A 23,815-nucleotide genomic window follows, 5' to 3' on the forward strand; every position below is an offset into this window, starting at 1 on the left:
TAAAATAAAAGTTAAAATAAAGTAAATCGTCAAAGTAAGTAAAAATAATTATTTCTTAACCGCTAACTAGGGTATTTGTTAAGTAATAACAGAAAAAATCCACCGATTTTTTAAAATAAACAGTTTTTTTCGTCTCCTGTAAAGTTGGTAAAAATGACTTATGCGGTGTTGTTAGCTAAGGGACGATATGCATTGGCAACCCTGGTGCACATTCACATTAGAACCAATGAAAATGATGTAATGCAAGTTTTTAAATACCGGTAAATTGTTTATCAGGTGCGGTCATGGATCTATTCTTGCACTTTGGTTCAATTCAATACCATTCGTGACTAGATGCATATTTTACCTAGTGTTCTTCAATGTTAAAAGCAGGTAATCTTAAGAATAAAAACATCTCGACTCCCATGCAAATACAGCACCAGTTGAAAAAAAAGGTAGGCTTCATGAGACTGGTGATGACTCATGATGTCAGTGGTCACGTCCATAGATTTGATGCTTTTTCGGGAGACGTGAAAAATTAAAACTTTGAAAATTATTTTAAAACCGACTATATATAACAATAAAAAAATAATGGTATTTAAGTTAGAAGGTAAAATAATAAAAATTGACTGGAGTTTAACAAAAAATATGGTCAGAGAATTTTTTTATTGAAATCAATACCTATAACATAAAATTACTGACAATAATATTTCATTTATACACAATACGTTTTTTTCTGGACCACAGATCAATACATATTAACCCATTGCTATACAAACTTTGGTTCTAAAATGTATGCCCGAGACTCTAGTCCAGTGGTTCTTAACCTGGGTTCGATCGAACCCCAGGGGTTCGGTGAGTCAGTCTCGGGGGTTCGGTGGAGGTCAAGACCCCCGACTTATATGATTCGTGGTGACATGCCCCGCTTGTCCATCATTGGCTAAAGGTGATCACGCAGCGGTAGAGCTTGCGATTACCGGTCAAGCTGGCCGCCCGAAAATGACCATAGTCATTATATACGGACCATAGACATTTACTCCTAATTTTTCAAATTAGGAGGGGTTCGGTGAATGTGCATATGTAACTGGTGGGGTTCGGTACCCCCAAAAAGGTTAAGAACCACTGCTCTAGTCATTGAATCAAGTTAGGAAGAGGGAGCGGGCCAGCAACCGTCATGATATGGCGTACAGTATACTAATAAACAATATTAGCGGCCACCCTAAAAAGACAGCAGGTATGCCAATGGGTTAATATTCATTAATTATTATTACAAATAGCGCATATTTGATCACATACACTTGTAAACATCAGGCTTATAACATGAGTTCTTATTTAGGTTTGGTCTCTTGATCAGTAACGTATCTAATATAAATGGTATCTTCAGCTTTAGGGTCTTCTGACTCTTCAGGATCTCCAAGATTGGAACAAGCAATGGCCAATACAGAACCGTCGTGGCAGAAGCTTAATGAGGTGATGCAAGTGTTGTATCGATGGAACTGGCATAACCGTTTCTTGTTGAAGCCATCCCAGATGTTGACGTAGCCGTCAGAGCCGCCTGTCGCAAATGTGTTGTAAACGGAGTGGAAGCTGATTGCGTTGACGGGATAAATTTTTTCAATTCCTAGAAAAAAATAGTAAAAACCAAATAAAGAAACATTACAATTGTCTTGTGCAGCTCTTTGCAGCAGGAATTAAAATATTATTAACCTTAAAGCAAATAGTTTTAAATATTTATCTACAAACATACTAATTTATCTACAAGCATACTAATTTATCTACATACATACTAATTTATCTACATACATACTAATTTATCTACAAACATACTAATTTATCTACATAGATACTAATTTATCTACAAACATACTAATTTATCTACACACATACTAATTTGTCTACATACTAATTCAATTTGTCAGTGCTTTTTAATTTTGTTTTGACTCCATGAAGAAAAGTGGGTCAAATGCCACTGGAAGTGAATAAGAGATGGGAGAAAACACACGACATGAGAAATCTAAAGTGCTCATATACGATCCAAAATCAATACACCGAGCAGTGTGCAGAGGCAGTTATATTCAAGAGCTCGGCTGTGAAATAATTGGTCATCCTCTGCGCTTTTTCCCTCCCATGACACTCCTTTCTTTCATCAAAAAAACACATAAAGCATCCCAAAGATAACACAGATCCTGACGGAGATGATTCCTTTTGAAGTTAAATAAAAAAAAACGTATCAAGAGTCGGAATAACAGAAGTGGGAAAATGACACGATGATATGTTAGTAAGTTGGTTAGCCACAAAAGAACATACCTGCTTTTTTGATTCTGTGGCACTTGAAGGCATACATCTTCTTCTGCACCTCGGGATTGCTGTCAAGGTACTCCATGGCCACGCTGCCCTCGATGGAGCTGAGCACGTAGCCCTGCTTGTTGGGGAAAACACGGATGCAGCGTGTCTGGTACTTCAGCGAGGACTCGCGGCGCTGGTTGGTCTGCGCCATGTTGCGCACGTCCCACACAAAGATCTTACGGTTCGTAGTGCCTACCACAAACTTCTCACCAATCACGCTCATCGTGTACACCTGGAAAAAGCTTTTTTTTAGAAACAGCATGTATTTGTTATAAATATATCATATTTATCAACTAAACAAACTTTTATCAATTCAATTTAAACCACACTGTAGAAAGAAGAGTATGCAAATTTGCATCTCAAAAAATGTAAGCATCGCAGGGAATGATTTTTCATGATCTCATTTGGGTACATTTTAGGTTAGTTGACAATATTTAATGCGTGACAGACAGGCTGTAATAGTAAATCACATGTTCATGCTACAGAGTAAAACTATTGTTTAATTTTTTTTAATACAAAATAATGTCTTGAGTGAGCAATCAAATAATATACTCAAAGCTAAGCTGGAAAATATACAGAAAATAGGAACACCCTTAATATGCACATTTTATTTTAAAAACACTTTGTATCAGTTAGCTAATTTATTTATTTATTTATCTACGCCTTTCGGACTTTTACATAAAACAAGTATAAATTAATTAACACATAAATTTGTTTTTGACCACTTTATTTTAATTACACTCAACAGGTTTCAGAGTTACCTTTCCTTTAAAACGAAGAATTTTAAAAACAGTTTTACTGGGTGGCGCAGATGGATCGGGTGGTTTTAAAATACTTGTCAAACTGTCAATTTTAAAGGTATTGGATTGAAATAAAGTGCAAAACGTGTAGTTACAATGGAAGTTTATTAACAAACAATTGGTAAAGCTAGTTTTTAAAAATTACATCCATCAAATGCCCTCCTTCTCGAGCGACGCATTCTTGGAGTCGGTCCTTAACGTTCCGCATTGCCCGCTCAAGCACATCACCAGGAATTAATGTGATTTCGTTGTGAATTGCTGCCTTCAACTCCTGAATTCCGGGTATCGGGTGGTTATGAAGTGGACTGTACGTCTGGAGTGGGGGAGCCAGGTGTTCGGCGGTCTTCGTGCTGTGGTGGGGGGGACGGGAAGTTTCAGTTGCAGACTGGCAGTCAATCGCGATGGCTACGTGGTCCGTTGAGCATCGTGTTTTCGCAGTGGAAGAGTTTATACGCAATAACGAGTCAATTGTTGCTGTGACGCGTGCCTTTCGCAAGCGTTTCAACATCCCAACTCGAGGTAGTGTTCCTAAGCAGTGGCGGCTCGTGACTTTTGGGTGTACTAGAGTGCTAATATTATAAAAAAAGGCATTTCTGATGTTGTTATAGCTGAAAAAGATTTTTTATTTTTTTTTCGAAAATCGATTTTTTGTATGAAGATTTTCAGGAAATTTCAGTATACCCGTGCGCCGCACGGAATTCCTGAAAATTTTCATACAAAAAATCAATTTTTGAAAAAAAAATAAAAATTCGTTTTCAGCTACAACAACATCAATTAAGCCATTTTTTGTAATATTAGCACTCTAGTAACCCAAAAGTCACGAGCCGCCACTGTTCCTAAGCGAGATACGATATTGAGTTGGGTGCATAATTTCCGCACTACTGGTTCATGTGCTCCAAAATGGACGTCTGGACCTCGAAAAATAAGAACGCCTCAGAACGTGGAGCGTGTGAGACGCGATGTCATTACGAGCCCACGTCGATCAACGAGACATCGTGCTCAAGCTCTTGGAATGTCACGTCGAAGCCTTCAAAGGATTCTTAACAAAGAACTGAAATTCCACCCCTATAAAATCATGGTGGTCCAGAAGATTCTCCCAACAGACCATCTTCAAAGGCTTCAGTCTAGCCAACGGATGTTGGAGTTATTGGAAGATGAAAACCTGATTATCATGATGTCTGACGAGGCTCACTTTCACATTAACGGCTACGTCAACAAGCAAAATTGCCGTTACTGGGCCGACACTAACCCAAGAGACCTACACCAACGGCCTCTCCATAGTCACAAAGTGACGGTTTGGTGTGGGGTTTCTAAGGTAGGGATAATTGGGCCTTACTTTTTTGAAAATGAAAGGGAGCAGGCGGTTACTGTTAATTCGCAGCGTTATGTGAACATGATTGAAGAATTTCTTCTCCCACAACTTGAAGAGAACAATTACGACATGGACAATATGTGGTTCCAACAAGACGGGGCAACTGCACATACCGCTAGGATATCAATGCAAGCTGTGCGCGCTCTTTTCCCTGGCCGTTTGATTTCCCGTAATGGAGATCTCCATTGGCCCCCTCGCTCACCGGACCTCACGGTATGTGACTTCTTCTTGTGGGGCTATTTAAAAGCAAGGGTGTACGTGAACAAACCCCGGACCATTCAGGAGTTGAAGGCAGCAATTCACAACGAAATCACATTAATTCCTGGTGATGTGCTTGAGCGGGCAATGCGGAACGTTAAGGACCGACTCCAAGAATGCGTCGCTCGAGAAGGAGGGCATTTGATGGATGTAATTTTTAAAAACTAACTTTTCCAATTGTTTGTTAATAAATTTCCATTATAACTACACGTTTTGCACTTTATTTCAATCCAATACCTTTAAAATTGACAGTTTGACAAGTATTTTAAAACCACCCGATCCATCTGCGCCACCCCGTATAATCAATAGAAGAATAAAAATAACCATGAAAATAATAGCACAATAATAAAACAATGTAATAATGCTTGTAGCTTTATATATATTATATAGCTACAAGCACAAAATATTATAATCTACGTAATCAGAGTGTACGTACACATGTTTAAAAATATACAAACAGTAGGACAGTTATACGTTAGTAGTATCCACTTTCGACCTAAAACACAATTAACATTTTATAGTAATCAATAACGTATGTACCCTAATAAATTTTTGATTAATTCATAATATTATTAATTATCATTGTTTAAACTGTTCAAATAAGCATTACTTACCCATGTTGAATAAAATAAATCATTTAGGGGTGTTTCGGTTAAAACTGGGTATTAAGTTTAAAATAATATTATCCATAAACAAGTGAAACAAATTCATTATATTCGCTCTAGATAAATAACAACTGCGAATGAAGAATGTCAACTAGAAACACACACACAGGAACACCCATGTATACTGTTGTTGTTGATGTATTACGCATTTATTTGTCGGGCGATTCTATTCTCGAACCCCTGCCCCCGGCATACCTACTCTAGACACCCTAGAAGTATTTGTTTGGCCGGCTAGCGACCATTCCCCCGGCCCGCGACGACCTTACCTCATGCCCGCTTAGTGCGAATGAGACAAAGGCAAAATTTAATGTAATATTCAATTAAATTTTTCGTCGGACTAAATTTGGGTTTTTATGTTAACACAATTCTTTTTTGAAGAAATTTTTTTTTTTTATAATTCTACATACTCTTGAGAGAGGATGGGTAAGATTTTTCTTTTCGGGGCTATATTTTATAATTTAAAGCATAAATCGGACTCTCATCCGTACTTTCTACATGGCACACCTTTTGATTTAATAAAAGAAAAATCAGTTTAATTTGGTATTTTAGCCGTAAATCCAAAATTTTAATTTGTATGAAAAGGTCCGCGCAGCCGTTCTTCTTAAGTGTGTCCCTGTTTTCTGTATATTCACAGCTAAGCCAAGTAGATACATATTTTTAGATTAAGATTATAAGGGTTAAATTAGAAAAAGATAAATAAATCGTCTTACCCGTTCATTTCCTTGGTTATAGGTCCCTACACATTGCGGTGATCTGTTATCCCATAGTTTTACCGATCCGTCCCAACTGCCGGTAAGGACGGCGTTTATTTCGCTAGCAAATTCTACGCATCTTATAGCGTCTTTATGTTCGCCCATTATAGTTTCGATATTACTGTTAAAGTCATACATTTTTAAGGTACCATCCAAACCTCCGCTGTAGAAATGAACGGCATCCTGAAAGAAATTTTAAGTTAAATCAACATGAAAGCATAAGATCATAAAAAAATTATTTGTATTGCAAAGAGAACGTGTAGGCTTCAAAGAGCAGATCAAATGCGTCCCTAACCGAAATTGTAACCAAGAAATAAAAAATTTAAACATACCCGAAAACAAACATCCAGTACGGGTAGATCGTGGGTGTATTTATGTCTTTCAACATTCGTGGAGATGTCGTACAGTCGAACAGTGCAGTCCCATGAAGACACCAAAAGAAATTGGTTTGATTTGGGGGCAAATTTCACTGAAGAAATGGCATCTTCGGGACAGTTCTTCAGCTTAAACTCAATGCGAGATTCGGAAATAGTCATATTGAAATGATACAACAACAAAATTGGGAAAACCTATTTAACCTTGTTTTTGTTTCGTAAAATTTTGAGCACTGCTAATCAAAACAAATAATATAGTTTCAATTTAGGTTAGAAGCGGCGTTTGCGGGATTACAGTTAATACACGGATACCGCCATAGACATAGATTATAGAATAGATACTAGCAGATCATAAATAAACCTAGCAGATACTAGAAGTGGATAGTGGATACTAGTGACCTAGTGACTAGGTACAGTAGATACCACCCAATGATACCCGACCATCTCTAATCAGACAGCGACAGCCCCAATTTTTTCTATGGATATGGAATAAAATTCCGCACTCGACACTCTCGAAAGTCATCATCTTGGGAGTCATCATCCTGCTCTCCCCCTTGGAGCGGCGCCGAGGCTCTGCCGACCAGGAAACTGCCCTAGCAGAAGTTACCGTCTCGCCTCCGCCGAGAAACTTCCTGCTCTCCCCTTGGAGCGGCGCCGAGGCTCTTCCGACCAGGGAGCTGCCCTATCAGGAGTTACCGTCTCGCCTCCGCCGTGACACTTCCTGCTCTCCCCCTTGGAGCGGCGCCGAGGATCTTCCTACCAGGAAGCTGTTCACTCAGGAGTCGCTGCCTTTCGACTCCGCCCTTCGGAGCCTTGGCCCAGGCTGAACTAATTCCGCCCTTCGGATCCAACCCAAGTGGCCGCTTGTGTGTGTCGGTGATAAGTGCGAACGTGGAGATCCGCGGTTCCAGATAAGAAGTATAATTTAAGACTATTATTAAGCCTAGATTAAGACTAACTCTTCTTTATACATTTTATTAAATAAATTTTAAGAGTGTTTTGTAACTAAGTAACTTCTTTTTTTACTCGTTCCTCCTTTTCTTTCACATGAATAATATTAATTATTAACTTCCATTTTAAAGTTGTTACAATTATTAATATTAAATCCCCTTGAGTAGAGTTATAACATACTCTTTTGAATAATTTTCAAAATTCTGATATATTTTATCTGTTTTTTTCCCGTCATATCTGTTACAATCGATTAAAATAAAAAAATGGAGTGCAAATAAAATCTTGTGGTTTTTCAAAGGGGTTTTAAAAATTGATGAAGTGGAATGAAGTTTATATTAAAAAGTTTTACGGAACGTAAGCAAATCTGCCGTTATATTACTGTGCTCATAATAAAGTGCCGTAAAAAAAGTAAGATATATTGACAAAAATAGAGTAATAGCTCAATAGCTGAACCGAGAGTGGTTTATTTAAGGCTGAATGTGGCTGAACCTCTCCATAAATGAATATAAAAAATATGTTCGTCAAGTTTTTATCTTGGCGGCTTTGACGTTTCAATTTCAATGTTTCGGCTTCGGCGGTATCTATGGCCGTATGGTGGTATCTAGGGAGTCGCTATATGCACAGCGACTAGTCGACAGGGGCGTGGCCAACATATCCGAGCATACCCGAGTGTGTTCCGAGTAAATTGTTTCTCACGTCACGTCACGAAACGTCAGAAATAATCAGAAATGGCGTCTTTGAGTGGCGGTTCAGACCGTCTTTTAGAAGTTTCATTAAGTAATTTCAAAAAGAATTCAGAGACGGGTATTATCAGTGGATACATTGACGATGAAGCATTTCTGTGTTCTGTGAATGCGTTGGGGCACGCTTTTTCAACGAGAGACAGTATGAAAAAGAAGTTGGGAGGTAAGTTCTAAACCTTAGGGCCTAGGTCTAGGGTAGGCCTTCCCATTTCTTCAGTTCATAAGCAGCTGCTGATATTTACGAGTTATTCGAAATTAACATTTCCAATCTTTCAGATGCAGTATACACGTTCTGCCCGCCTACAGTAGAGTTCTTTGGGATGCCATTTACATTCGGTATGAATGCGTACAGAGAGTGCGCCCAAGGCCCCCGACTACACAGCCCAAATAACAGCAAGGAGATAGTTGAGTTGGTATGTTCATGCACCCTAGAACCACATCAGCTAGGCCTACTCCCCCTCGTCTTTCAATAGTAGCATTGACAGAGCATCGAGGACTCGGTGGTCCAAGATTAAGGTCTATAACCCCAAAATGATCACCGTATCGTCGGTGATGTGTTTAAAATAAAAATAAAAGCGATGGGCCTGGGCCTAGGTAAGCTAGGACTAGATTATACCAGGGGCCTTCCTAATATGGCAGTTGGAGCTCCGTCTCAATTAGATTAACACGACAATCACACCAATCACAATTCATCTTTGTGTGTTAAAAAGTGTGCCGTGGCTCGTAACACATCCTCATGTCGTGTTAGTCTAAAGAAGACCGTGCTCAAAGTGCCAAATTAATTAAAGCCCCCACTTGTAATTTTATACTAATGTCAACATTGCATAGGCCCTAACAACTTTTGTAAAAGTTAATCATCTGCGTCAAATAAGTTAACCATGGGCAATTTATTTGCCGCACAAATAATAGGTGTCTTATACGTATAAGCCTATTAGACCCTATACCTTGAATTGTTCTTTCAGGCTGATCACCCAAACCATAAGAAGAAGAGGTTCCGGGTTTTGGACTCCAAGAAGCTTGGTTGTCCCGCAATGATGAGTGTGAAACAAATCAAATATTTTCCAGAATTTCCTGTTCCACCTCAAATTTCAGAAAGAGCAAAAACGAAGGTATGATAGTTTCTTTTCTCTGCTTATCCCTACATGGGCAATCACTTTATAACATTTTAATGTTTTCACTATAGTTAGATGCAGTGTTGTGTCAGATACTTTTTAAAAATATCTTTTTTTTATATTAACTCCACACAGGAGGCCCTGAAGAAAATAATTTCCCTCAGGGCCTATATCATCTTTGGGGATGCTGTGTGGAGGGTCTTTTTGTGGAGAGGAAGGAGTGAACATGGGTCTTGAAGAGTCCCATGTTGTAGGAGGGAGGAAACACAGAGGCCGGCAACTCGTTCCACAGCCGAGCTGTTGAACTTAATAACGAATCGTAGAAGCGATCCGTTTCTCATGTGACAAATGTCAACCGTGTACAAATGTTGGGTGCGCGTTTGGCGTGTATCCCGACTACGCACCGGTGCCGAAGGGATCAATGACGCTAGTTCCTCAGAGCATCTTCCATTGTAATACCGATAGAACAAGGACAGCAGCTAGATACAGATACAGATACTTGGCAAAATTTGTAGCTAGATACAGATACAGATACTTGGCAAAATTTGTAGCTAGATACAGATACAAGATACATTGTAAAATTGTATCTGTATCTAGATACATATACTTTTTAAAAGTATCTCACAGATACTCAGATACATTTCTTCTTTTTTGGGGGAAAACTTAAAAAAATATATATTATCGAAAACAGCGATTACTTTGATTTCTTAAAGACGGTAGACGTAAACGCTTGTGATTATTTTACATATTTACACTTGCTTGTTTTATTCGTTGCCCAAAAAGATATTGGCAAATTGGCCTGCAAGCGGTGATAACATAAATGCATTAGGGGTCCTCGCGAGTACCCGGGTAATATAATAATAATAATAATAATAATAACATAACATTTATATAGCGCAGTTTTGTGTTGTTTCACTACAAGTGCGCTTAACTATAATAAACTTAAAATAAAATTTCCTATTGTGTTCCTTTTAAAAAAAAATAATTACATAATATGAAATAAAGAATAAACGGTTTACACAAAAGCAGAGAATAAAATTTAACAATAACAGTGCTATTTTAGTAGAGGATAACAATAAAAGACAGTGACAGTGCACGAAAAATAAGAACTTTAAAATTAAAATATTATATAAAACAGGAAAACATTAAAATATTATATAATAGGTGGACATTAAACATAAAAGTACAATAAGGAGGAAACCGAAACCAAACAATTACCGGAAAACTTCAAAACCTGGCTTTTTATAGTATATTAAAAAAGAAGCTTAGATTCATGAGAATATAAATGATTTTAAATTATTAAATATGATTTTTTGAATAATTTTGTTTTTAAAACCCGTTTAAATTCAGCCAAATTTTGTATATTGGTAAGGGCTGGGGGAAGTTTATTCCAAATGAGTGGGCCAGCTACACGAAAAGAGCGATCATAGTAAACAGCTCGATTTGACCGAGAAAGTTCGATTAAACGATTGGTAACATCTAGATCTGCTGACCTCAGAGTAAACTGTCTATCGCTTAGGTTTTGTCGGACACGGTTAGCATATTACTACCCGGGTACCCGACGCCCCTTGGATAAATAAAAAAATACGTGAACTATGTGCAACTTGATTACTTTGGGTTCTGATGGAAAATTAAAAATAAATGAAATTATTCATTATTTTAATTTTATTTTTTAAATTCTTTTTTTTTTTATATAGGGGGGTACCCGGGTACTCGGGTTAGGACCCCTAAAATGCATGAATATAAACTGCTATAAAATATTATACACTGAGGTGTCAGATACTAGTAAAATGTATCTAGATACAGATACAGTTATAGAAATATAGCTAGATACAGATACACAAAAATGTATCTAGATACTACACAACACTGGTTAGATGCAAGGTTATACAAATACCATTTTGGACAACACACATTTGTTTAGAAGGAAATGTGGTGGGAATACGCAACTTCCCATCGCTTACTTCACATTTTCAACATTCTTATCTATTGAATTTGACTGTGCTGCCATGTTAGATGTCAGCACAGTACCATGGCCGGAAATATGATTACCAGGGCCTCAACACTGCAAAATAGAAGGTGTGAAGCATACTTCCCTGTGCCCTTAAAAGGAAAATCACATATTTTTTTTTGTAAATATTATTTTATATTTTTTACTGCCTACCAAACCAATAATTACTGTTTTTGCAGGGTTCTGTTATTTTTATTTATAGTAAAACAATGTGGCTTGTTTTCAGATTCTGAAACAAGTGAAGGCAGCCCTTCAATCCACCAGCCCACCTACGTAGAGTAGACCTACTGGGGATACCACAATAAAAAAAATGCGCCATGTTCTCTACCTCATGGTGGTGTGGAAATGAGTTAACAAAATTATTATAAGTATGTAATGAATAACCCGAAAAAATTACAAAGTTGGTGTTGGGTACGTAATGCTTGATTTATCTGTCATGTTTTTAAAGGGGTTTGTTCCCTCAATGTTTATATTTCCTCTGTGTGGTGTAATGTATTATTTTCCATTAATAAAATAATATCAAATATCAAATATGTATCAATGAATTGCCCAACTTCCCTCATTGCTCACTTATCCTTCAACATACTATATGGCATCCAAATTTTCACATAGACTCCAAATAATGATAGTTTTACTTTCCCATAGGTGTACTGTTTTGTAATGTAAAAAGATTAGATACTTTGAGTATATATAGGTCTTGGGATTATGTATGAGAATAAGTTGACATTTCGTCCTCATATCGAATATTACGAGAGATGGGAAGGCTGAAAGAGATATTGAAAGAAGGGTAAATGCAGGTAATTCCGTTAATGGAGGACTGAACGCCGTTGGCGCTAACAAAAAATTGTCCAAAGAAGCGAAGTTAGCAGTCCACAACGGAGTGCTGGTACCTACCTTGATGTATGGAAGTGAGGCATGGAACTGGCAAAGGAAGGATGAAAGTAGATTGAATGCTGTTGAAATGAGATACCTGAGGCGTATGTGTGGTAAAACCATGTTTGATCGTGTGAGGAATGTGGAGATCCGCAAAGAGTGCAAGGCTGATGTAAGTGTAATGATTAAGAAAGGGACGCTTAGATGGTTTGGGCATGTAGAGCAAATGAGCGAAGATAGGAGTGTAAGGAGGATATATGATGCAAATGTGAATGGTAGCAGAAGTCGGGGACGCCCGAGGAAGACATGGCACGATCAAGTGAATCAGATACTCGAGTCGGGCCATGTCAAGAGTCAGAATAATAGAAGAGTATGTATGAGACGATGTATGAATGCGAATGAGGCAAGGAGTGTGTGCCAAGACCGAGTTGTTTGGCGGTCCGTCCTCTCTGCCTACCCCTACGGGGAAACGGCGTGATGGTTAGTTAGTTGGTTAGAATGTGGTTGCCATACCAAACAGTCTTTATTAAGGCTTTGGAATCGACTTTATGATATTGGCGCTATAGTAATGTAATCTAACCAAATGAAATCAAGGTGCAAGAATCGTATGAAACGAAATATGAAAATTAGCTATCGGCTGCTCGGCAATATTCGGAAATGCTCGGCCGTGACGTCACAAAAAAATCTGAGCGGAGAACCAATTTCAAATAAAGCGCCGAAACACCTGACTTCGGGTATGCTCGGAAATGTTGGCCACGCCCCCTGTCGATTAGTCGCTGTGCATATAGCGACTCCCTGGTATCTACGGGAGTCGCTATATGCACAGCGACTAGTCGACAGGGGCGTGGCCAACATATCCGAGCATACCCGAGTGTGTTCCGACAGTGAAACGAAACGTCAGATATCATCAGAAATGGCGTCTTTGTGTGCCGGTTTATACCGTCTTTTAGAAGTTTCGTTAAGTAATTTCAAAAAGAATTCAGAGACGGGTGTTATCAGTGGATACATTGACAATGAAGTAAATTATGAAGCATGCCTGTGTTTTGTGAACGCGTTGGGGCACTCTTTCAACGAGAGACAGTATGAAAAAGAAGTTGGGAGGTAAGTTCTAAACCTTAGGGCCTAGGTCTATGGTAGGCCTTCCCATTTCTTCAGTTCATAAGCAGCTGTTAATATTTACGAGTTATTCGAAATTAACATTTCCAATCTTTCAGATGCAGTATACACGTTCTGCCCGCCTACAGTGGAGTTCTTTGGGATTCCATTTTTTTGGGCTGCCATTTACATTCGGTATGAATGCGTACAGAGAGTGCGCCCAAGGCCCCCGACTACACCGCCCAAATAAAAAGAAGAAAAGAGAGTTGAATTGGTATGTTAATACACCCTTGAACCACATCAGCTAGAATATGATTTAAGATTTTCACGGCCAAAAGTATTTTTGCTATTTGTTTTTGGGGTATTATGCCGTGTTGCGCTAACTCCTTCTTTAGCCAACGTTTCGGACAGCATTGCAGTGTCCATCATCAGGGCAGATGTGTTATTTGCCACATCAGCTAGGCCTACTCCCCCTCGTCTTTCAATAGTAGCATTGACAGAGCACCGAGGACTCTCTGGTCCAAGATTAATGTCTATAACCCCAAAATGATCACCTTATCGTCGGTGATGTGTTTAAAATAAAAAAAGCGATGGGCCTGGGCCTAGGTAATCTAGGACTAGATTACACCAGGGGCCTTCCTAATATGGTAGTTGGAGCTCCGTCTCATTTAGATTAACACGACAATCACACCAATCACAATTCATCTTTGTGTGTTTAAAAGTGTGCCGTGGCTCGTAACACATCCTCATGTCGTGTTAGTCTAAAGAAGACCATGCTCAAAGTGCCAAATTAATTAAAGCCCCTGCAGCTATATCTCATTTCACAATTTTAATTCATATCACACTGGATTATAACCACACTTGTAATTTTATACTAATGTCAACATTGCATAGGCCCTAACAACTTTTGTAAAAGTTAATCATCTGCGTCAAATAAATTAACCATAGGCAATTTATTTGCCCCATAAATAATAGGCGTCTTATGCGTATAAGCCTATTAGACCATATACCTTGAATTGTTCTTTCAGGCTGATCACCCAAACCATAAGAAGAAAAGGTTCCGAGTTTTGGACTCCAAGAAGCTTGGTTGTCCCGCAATGATGAGTGTGAAACAAATAAAATATTTTCCAGAATTTCCTGTTCCACCTCAAATTGCAGAAAGAGCAAAAACGAAGGTATGATAGTTTCTTTTCTCTGCTTATCCCTACATGGGCAATCACTTTATAACATTATTTTAATGTTTTCACTATAGTTAGATGCAGTGTTGTGTCAGATACTTTTTAAAAGTATCTAGATACAGATACAGATACCTGGCAAAATTTGTAGCCAGATACAGATACAAGATACATTGTAAAATTGTATCTGTATGTAGATACATATACTTTTTAAAAGTAACTCACAGATACTCGGATACTTTTCTTCTTTTTGGGGGAAAACTTAAAAAAATATATTATATATTATCGAAAACAGCGATTACTTTAATTTCTTAAAGACGGTAGACGTAAACGCTTGTGATTATTTTACATATTTACACTTGCTTGTTTTATTCGTTGCCCAAAAAGATATTGGCAAATTGGCCTGCAAGCGGTGATAACATAAATGCATTAGGGGTCCTCGCGAGTACCCGGGTAGCATATTACTATCCGGGTACCCGACGCCCCTTGGATAAATAAAACATACGTGAACTATGTGCAACTTGATTACTTTGGGTTCTGATGGAAAATTTAAAAAAAAATAATTAATTATTCATTATTTTATTTTTTAAATTCTTTTTTTTTATATACGGGGGTACCCGGGTACTCGGTTACTCGGTTACTCGGGTTAGGACCCCTAAAATGCATGTATATAAACTGCTATAAAATATTATACACTAGATGGACAAAGGTTTAAAATTAACTAGAGAAAATCGGTAAAGAAGTTCACTTTGAAAATAAAGTATCTGAAAGTATCTGAGGTGTCAGATACTAGTAAAAATGTATCTAGATACAGATACACGAAAAGAGCGATCATAGTAAACAGCTCGATTTGACCGAGAAAGTTCGATTAAACGATTGGTAACATCTAGATCTGCTGACCTCAGAGTAAACTGTCTATCGCTTAGGTTTTGTCGGACACGGTTAGCATATTACTACCCGGGTACCCGACGCCCCTTGGATAAATAAAAAAATACGTGAACTATGTGCAACTTGATTACTTTGGGTTCTGATGGAAAATTAAAAATAAATGAAATTATTCATTATTTTAATTTTATTTTTTAAATTCTTTTTTTTTTTATATAGGGGGGTACCCGGGTACTCGGGTTAGGACCCCTAAAATGCATGAATATAAACTGCTATAAAATATTATACACTGAGGTGTCAGATACTAGTAAAATGTATCTAGATACAGATACAGTTATAGAAATATAGCTAGATACAGATACACAAAAATGTATCTAGATACTTCACAACACTGGTTAGATGCAAGGTTATACAAATACCGTTTTGGACAACACACATTTGTTTAGAAGGAAATGTGGTGGGAATACGCAACTTCCCATCGCTTACTTAAACACATTTTCAACATTCTTATCTATTGAATTTGACTGTGCTGCCATGGTAGATGTCAGCACAGTACCATGGCCGGAAATATGATTCCCAGGGCCTCAACACTGCAAAATAGAAGGTGTGAAGCATACTTCCCTGTGCCCTTCAGGAAATCAGATATTTTTTTGTTGAAAATATTATTTTATATTTTTTACTGCCTACCAAACCAATAATTGAATGCATCGCCCGAATAACGTTGCAAACAACAAAAAATCGTAAAGTGATTTTTTGGTGGAATAATGTTCTTTATGTGTACACCTATCTATCCTACTCTTTCACATCATGAAAAAAAATCTATCTACCTCTTTTAGTAATAATAATAATAATAATAATTGGATAATTTGTATAGCGCCGTTTTTGTGAAAAATCACCTCAAGGGCGCTGTACAATTTATTTCCTAGGATCTACATTTGTTATTTAGACCAACTGTGCCAGCACGAGGTTCGTCATCCGTTCAGGCATGTGTCTGCCGCCAATATAGCGCTGACATGTATCTGCTGCCAATAAAGAGCGCTGACACAACATCCTCACATAGACAACAAACCTTGGCAGCACCGCTGTGACGCTCGACGAAGACAGAAGATGGAGACTCTGCTGCAAGAGTCCTAGGTAGCGAAGGAACTGTACCAGCTGCTGCAGGGAGAGAGACTACCCCGTCCACCAACTGTGCCAGCACGAGGCTCGTTATCCGTTCAGGCATGTGTCCGCCGCTAATATAGCGCTGACATGTGTCTGCTGCCAATAAAGAGCGCCGACACAATATCCTCACATAGATAACAGACCTTGGCAGCACCGCTGTGCAAAATCACCTCATCCTAGTTTACCTTAGTCTCTCCAGTCACCTCCCAGCCTTTCATGCCACCTAGTGCATCCTCTCGACCCTTTCAGACTCCTTCCTGGCTCCAATACGTTCTTTCTATTGTCGTGATCCGACGATTTCACACCTCTGTCTCAGACTCTTAGGGCTCGCTTATCGCAGGCTATCATAAGCAAAATCTTGAACCAAAGTCAAAGTGAAGTTTATGAGTGTCATCTGTAACAAAATACATAAACAAAAACAGAAAATAAAAACAAAGACAAAAACTTTAAACAAAATATGGCTTATCTGTCCTCCATGCAGACATCCTCGGTTGAAAAGGTCCCGTAAATCCCAACACCACTTGACACTTGAGTCAGGTATAAAATCTTCGACTGCATTGAGAAATCTTCGTTCTAGCTTCACTTTTAAAAATTAATCGGTTTAAAATGCTATAATAATTGCAAATTCCGGCTAAACGGTAGAAGTTACGCACATTTCGTGAAATAAGAAGGTAAGCACTATATAAAACACGGATGCTGAACAATTTTCAGCGATCTCTTAGCAAGGGAAACCTTCTGAAAGGATCAAACAAACCGGAGCGGTTAAAACACGTCCGCAACGAATGAGTGGACAACTATGTCAAAGTTTTAAAATGTATGTCAAATAGCAGCCAGAAAAAACTACACGTAATATGCAGTCGTCTTATGTCATAATACTAATAATCATTTATAACACTGCCGCTAAAACATTCTGAAAAGTTCCCAATTATCATACGTGTACATACCTGTCCAAGAAACGCTCCCAAAAACCATCGATGAAATCGCCTAGGTGTATTTTTAACCGAATTTGGAAAAGCGTAGACGCCATTTTTTTAGATTTTAAAATCCACTTGAACACAACGTCCCGTGAAAGTATCCATTAAAGTATCCATACAGTAGAATCTTTAAGTTCATGCATCCAAAGTGCACTGGGGAGCCAGTCTCAGTGGAATAACGTTGCGCGAGCCGACATGCCGTCTGTACAGCAGGTAGTTTCGGTGTCTCCGCGTATTTTAAATAATATGAATAAAGGGAAAAAACGTAAAATTTCTTCTGAAAACTGGAAGGATAATAAACAGAAGGCATTAAGAAATTCGGGTAAACCTTATACAAGTCGTAAAGGCAAAGCGGTTAGCGGCAAATCGCCCCCAACACAGGTTAGTGGAATAACGTTACACTTATATTTCTTGTGTAAATAAGTTTTGTTTGGTTTTTTAGTACAAATTTCTTAAGTACTTTGTTTATTATTTACATTATCAAATATTAATATTTTTAAACAAAGTATCCACTTCATTATATTATATATTTTCAACACTGACATATTTCTATCTGAGAGATAAACAATTCCTTGTCCATTGTCAAGTTATTCAATATGTTTTTATTTATTTCTTATTGACATGTTTTTTTTTGACGTCTTACTGTTGTTGATAATATTGATTTAACTGTTTTTTTACAGGACTTTATGTGTAAATGTCGATACCCAGATTGTAAAACTATGACGTTGCATAAAAAAAAGGAACTTTTTGACCTTTTTTACACTAAAACATAAAATGAGCAGAGCCTTTTTTTGCAAAGCTGTATTGAAATGCTGGAGCCAAAACGAAGAATAGTACCCGAAAATGTATCGAAAAGACAAAGCTGTCAGCTTTGTCAAATACTTACCAGAAATCAACAGAAGCTTTTATGAAAACCTACCGGCTCAGTAAATGTATGCACTACAGTGGAAAAACGTTGCAAGTGGCAGCTTAAGCAACGTTATTCCACATTTTTTTTTGTTTTATGTCGATTATTTCCTTTATTTTAATGGTTTTTTAAAATATTTTTTCACATGTACCCTTGTTTATGTCTAAGTAATATAAAACTTATTTTAAAAATTGGATGTTTTCTAATAAAAAATCATTTAAAAAACGTTTTTTCTTGTTTCTGAAAAATCTTGTTTTTGTTGTTTGCAACGTTATTCGGGCGATACATTCAATTACTGTTTTTGTAGGGTTCTGTTATTTTTATTTATAGTAAAACATTGTGGCTTGTTTTCAGATTCTGAAACAAGTGAAGGCAGCCCTTCAATCCACCAGCCCACCTAAATGTGTGCTACGTTATTACGTCTTGGCAATCGGAGAAGCGAGCCACAACCACAGCAGAGACGCGGCCAAGATGACCCAAGAAATTCATCCTGACCTGATACAGGAGATCAACAGGCTTGTTGAAACTGGAGTTTCCTCAGTACGAGATGTGTCTCTATTGTTGGAGCAATTTATTAAACATAAATTTCAGGATGGGGCAGAACCTGATCGGCTCAATTCAGGATTTATCTGTCATGTTTTTAAAGGGGTTTGTTCCCTCAATGTTTATATTTCCTTTGTGTGGTGTAATGTATTATTTTCCATTAATAAAATAATATCAAATTTTTTTAATTTTTTTTTATTGGTTTTCAAGCTACAATCCCGTTAAACTGCAATAAAGCAGTTTGTCAACAGGATGTTAATGATCAATTACATACATACACACATAATATTATTACTATAACTATACAATTAACACACCTAAATTAATATAAACTATCTCTATTTAGTAACCATTGTTTCAGCATATATCTCAATCTATTTGTAGAATCGCAATTTTTTATATTAATGGGTAACATGTTAAGCATTTTTGGCACGTTAAATTCTAGGGTTCGCCCTCCGTATTTATTATTATATTTTGGAACAAGCATTCCTTCATTCTTTGTAAACCTTGTATTATATTCATTATCCACTTTCTTTTTATAATCAGACTCAGATATATGTTGAATCAATATTTTGTACCATAATAAGGCCTGCACCGGTAATATTGTTAAATTCCGATACAACAATGATATGTTTCGTCTCTGTGAAAAAATATGTTTTTGAGCTAATAACTTAACCATAGAATTTTGTACTGATTGCAGGTGGTTTAAATTAGTTTTACAAGAGTGACCCCAAGTAGTTAAACCATACCGTAAAGTTGATTCTGCGAGTGATAGGTAAATAATTTTTTAAATATTCACCGGAACGAAACATTTCAGTTTGTATATCCTACCCACTATCGCTCTCAGCCGCTTGCAAGTTTTGTTTATTTGTGTATCCCATTTGAAATGACAATCAACAGTCACCCCCAAATAAACGTATTCATTTACCAGTTCAATACTTTCACACATACAGGGCTGTAAAATGTTTTGATGAATACATATAAAGTTATGTGAAATTATTTTAGGCATGATCTGAAATGAAGCATGTGGAGACCGTATGTACATCAATTTAGTTTTCTTGGTATTAATGATTAGACCTGCGTCATGTGACCATTTTATCAGGGACGTAAACTCATGTTGCATATATTTAATCGCAATGGATAATTGTTCATCGGATATGACAAGAGCAGTGTCGTCAGCATATACAAAGTGTCTTACATATTTAAATATTTTTTTCATTATTGATACAAATATAATATAAAGGGTTGGACCCAAAATCGACCCCTGCGGGACTACAGCATAGATTTTTTTCCTCCAGCTCATTTTTTCTAATATATTTACACAGATATGTCTATTAAATAAATAATTTTAAAAAAAATTAAGTAGGTTACCTCTAATTCCAATTGCTTCTAAGATTTTTAATAATTTCTGTGGGTCAATTGTATCAAACGCTTTGGAGTTATCTATAAATAGTACTAAAACATGTCTTTTATGGTTTAATTCATTATTAACTCTTAAACCCTACCTGGGGTACTGGAGTACCCCCCTGGTGTTTAAAATATCAACAATTTTAACAATATTGCACTGTTACAAAAATCGCTCTAGCTAATCTACTCTCGATAATTGGCGCGTAAGTACGTCAGAAAGCCGTGACCGCCCGGCAAGTGCAGTCCCGTCCACAGGTGTTCCGGGGTACCCCAGTACCCCGTGGTAGGAATAGTGTTAATTCTTCCTTCGAGTTATACTTTAATTACTGAAGTTGTTTTTCGACATCTCTCTGGTAAGTTTACACATTATTTATGATTTACTTTATTTTGTGATAATGGTTAGGTAACAGTGTTGATAGGGAGGGCCTTCGCCCAATAACGAGACATTCATGGATTAATAATGTGTTATGAATGTAATGACAGTGTATGCAGTGTAATGAGATATGACAATTAACAATTGGTTCACGTCTATACCCACAGCCAAGAAATTACTGGAAAAAGGGATAACATTAGTTGGAACTGTAATGAAAAATAAACGATAAATTCCTCCGGTTTTCTTGGACACTAAAAATCGAGAGAAATGCACATCAAGGTTTGCCTACGACGGACCTCTCACACTTTTATCGTATTGTCCTCTGAAGTCAGCTAAAAATAAAATTGTAATCATGCTGTCCACCATGCATGACATCCCTGACAAGGATAATGAAGTGTACCTTCCAGAAATAATACATTTCTATAGTAAAACCAAATGCGGAGTGGATGTGTTCAACCAACTTTGTAAGAAGTACTCGACGTCCAGGAAGACCAAAAGGTGGCCCATGTATCTCTTCTACGGGTTGCTAAATGCTGTTGATGTCAACTCTTGGGTCTTATTCAAGCTGTCAACTAAAATTGATAAGGAGAAAATCACCAAGCGGCGTGAATTTCTAAGAGTTTGACAATGGCACTCATAAAGCCTCATATGAGAGCAAAATTACAAAGGCCAAGTTTACCCCGGGATTTCTGAGAAACTATACGTGCAGTCTTGAATATTTATATTGAAGACCATAGGCCGGTCCCTGATAATCCCAAACCTGGTCGCTGCTGCTTTTGTCCGCGCACATAGGACATAAAATCTTGATCTGTCTGTAACACTTGTCGCCGCCATATTTGTGCTGACCATCTTTACAAAATCAGTCCTTCATGTAAAGGCAAATATGTCTATTAGTTTTTATTGATAAATTTTATTGTCTTTTCATATTACTTTGCCATAATAAAAATAATATTTAAAGAAATATCAAAAACTTCTATTTTTTTTTTTTTTACGTGGGGTACTTCAGTACCCCGTGGTAGGAATAATTACATTCCCAGAGTGGTAGGGTTTAAGAGTTAATATAATTTGAAAAATCCTGTAATAAATTCTCTGTGCTTTTTTCTTTTGAAAGCCATATTGATTTTGGTCTATAATGCTAAATTTTTCTAAGTATATGAATCAATGAATTGCCCAACTTCCTTCATTGCTCACTTATCCTTCAACATACTATATGGCATCCAAATTTTCACATAGACTCCAAATAATGCTAGTTTTACTTTCCCATAGGTGTACTGTTTTGTAATGTAAAAAGATTAGATACTTTGAGTATATATATTATAGGCCTAGTACGAATCTGTACAAAAGTTGAACATAGGGCCTACCACAAGTCTTTTATTGTCCAAAATGAATTATATTTGCAGGAATTAGAATGTGGTTGCCATACCAAACAGTCTTTATTGAGGCTTTGGAATCGACTTTATGATATTGGCCATATAGTAATGTAATCTAACCAAATGAAATCACGGTGCAAGAATTGTATGAAACTAAAGATGAAAATTAGCTATCGGCTGCTCGGCAATATTCGGAAATGCTCGGCCGTGACGTCACAAAAAAAATCTGAGCGGAGAACCAATTTCAAATAAAGCGCCGAAACACTTCACTTCGGGTATGCTCGGATATGTTGGCCACGCCCCTTGTCGATTAGTCGCTGTGCATATAGCGACTCCCGGTATCTACGGGGTGCGCCTGTTCTCACATTGCCGGAGGATTGGGGGCGGAGCTACGAAGTTTGCCGAGTGAACACGAATGCTCAAAGCGGCTCGGAACTACGAAGTTTGCCGAGTGTACACGAAGGCTGGCAACAATCAACTTGATTTTGAATAATTTGTTTGAAGTCTTGAAGTTTGACTGTGGTTTGACGTTCGAAAATCTCTCAAGTATGAGGGAGATTTTGAGTTGAAAGAAACGAAACGCTGCATTCAATACTGAGTTGAAGGCTTCAGGGTTTTCATTCTCAACCAGAACCAGTTATGGTAGAAAAGGTATGTAGCCCTACCCTACTACAATCACAGAGCGTGCAGCGTCTAGCCCTGCCCTTTTGGCCAACATTAACTTATTTGTATTCCATTTTTTTTAACCTAACCTAACCTTCTACTTCCTGGTTACGAAACCATTACAAGGATAGGTTATTGTACTTTTTATTACTAACCTCCAACTTACCTAGCTCTGGTAGTTTGTATTGATATTTGAAGGTTATGTTTGTATTATTTAAGCTTTCTGCCAGAAGCCTGACCTCACAATTGTTATTTAATCTTATTTATTCTAGGTTTTCCGAATAAAATCACAAAGTAGAAGAAATTTGTGTTTAATCCGTGACTTATCCTGATATTCCTTTACGATAGGCCTACTTCACTAGTAACTCTTAAGATGCGCCCTTGAGGTGTTTTTGCACAAAAACGGCGCTATACAAGTCATCCAAGTATTATTATTATTTATTTATTATTTATCATTTAAACTTGAATGCACTACTTGTATTTTTATGACAAAGTGCCTTCTTCGATGTAATTGTTATGCAGTCTTATGGAGAAATAACAACCAACCAAGAAAGCCAAGTTCTCATTGTCACAGGTTTAAATTTGCCGGGCAGATATGAAGTGAAGTTCGGATTTCGTAGCTCCGCCCCCAATCCTCCGGCAATGTGAGAACAGGCGCACCCGGTATCTACTGTATCTAGTCACTAGGTCACTAGTATCCACTATCCACTTCTAGTATCTGCTAGTATCCAGGGGGGTATAACTCCGATACTTTTTTTGGTTTTTGATGACGTCGCTACAGCCCGACCAATGAAAAGCCGTCGTGGTTTGATCTCTCACTCTCTCTAGCATAAGACCCGTGAAACAGAAAGAGAGGCTACGTTCCACCTACCCGGAAATGCGGTATATTGGCAAATGGCGGACCGCTATCTAAAAACCCAGTATCGGTTTGTGTTTTAAATATTATCAAGTCCGCTGAAATGTATACGATATCAGTGAATGTTATTCTTTACGAAGTTCCGCGTGTCTTTGGCGACTCGGATC

At 37.6% G+C, this 23,815-nt stretch overlaps 2 protein-coding genes and 1 long non-coding RNA gene across 3 annotated transcripts; 2 read left to right on the forward strand and 1 right to left on the reverse strand.

Annotated features, from left to right (window-relative positions):
* Window positions 1–657: 657 nt before the first annotated feature.
* On the reverse strand, window positions 658–7,073 carry LOC149408971 (mitotic checkpoint protein BUB3-like). Its single transcript, XM_089650259.1, has 4 exons — window positions 6,505–7,073; window positions 6,131–6,355; window positions 2,287–2,557; window positions 658–1,600 (listed from the first exon to the last, which is right to left on the reverse strand). Exons 1-4 carry the CDS (start codon window positions 6,706–6,708, stop codon window positions 1,308–1,310), a joined length of 993 nt encoding a protein of 330 aa, XP_089506385.1. The 5' UTR covers window positions 6,709–7,073; the 3' UTR covers window positions 658–1,307.
* Window positions 7,074–8,246: 1,173 nt separating this feature from the next.
* LOC149408972 (uncharacterized) lies at window positions 8,247–11,845 on the forward strand. Its single transcript, XM_089650285.1, has 4 exons — window positions 8,247–8,403; window positions 8,517–8,653; window positions 9,203–9,349; window positions 11,590–11,845. The coding sequence occupies exons 1-4, from the start codon at window positions 8,385–8,387 to the stop codon at window positions 11,638–11,640; spliced, it is 354 nt and encodes a 117-aa protein (XP_089506411.1). The 5' UTR covers window positions 8,247–8,384; the 3' UTR covers window positions 11,641–11,845.
* Window positions 11,846–13,153: 1,308 nt separating this feature from the next.
* On the forward strand, window positions 13,154–20,630 carry LOC149408973 (uncharacterized). The gene is made up of 3 exons (XR_016305319.1): window positions 13,154–13,605; window positions 14,360–14,506; window positions 18,791–20,630. It is a non-coding gene; the product is annotated as an uncharacterized LOC149408973 (long non-coding RNA).
* The last annotated feature ends 3,185 nt before the right edge of the window (window positions 20,631–23,815 follow it).

The sequence above is a fragment of the Hesperophylax consimilis genome, unplaced genomic scaffold (genome assembly GCF_061612785.1).
Source record: "Hesperophylax consimilis isolate HC1 unplaced genomic scaffold, BYU_Hcon_1.0 scaffold_40, whole genome shotgun sequence".
NCBI classification, from domain to species: Eukaryota; Metazoa; Arthropoda; class Insecta; order Trichoptera; family Limnephilidae; genus Hesperophylax; species Hesperophylax consimilis.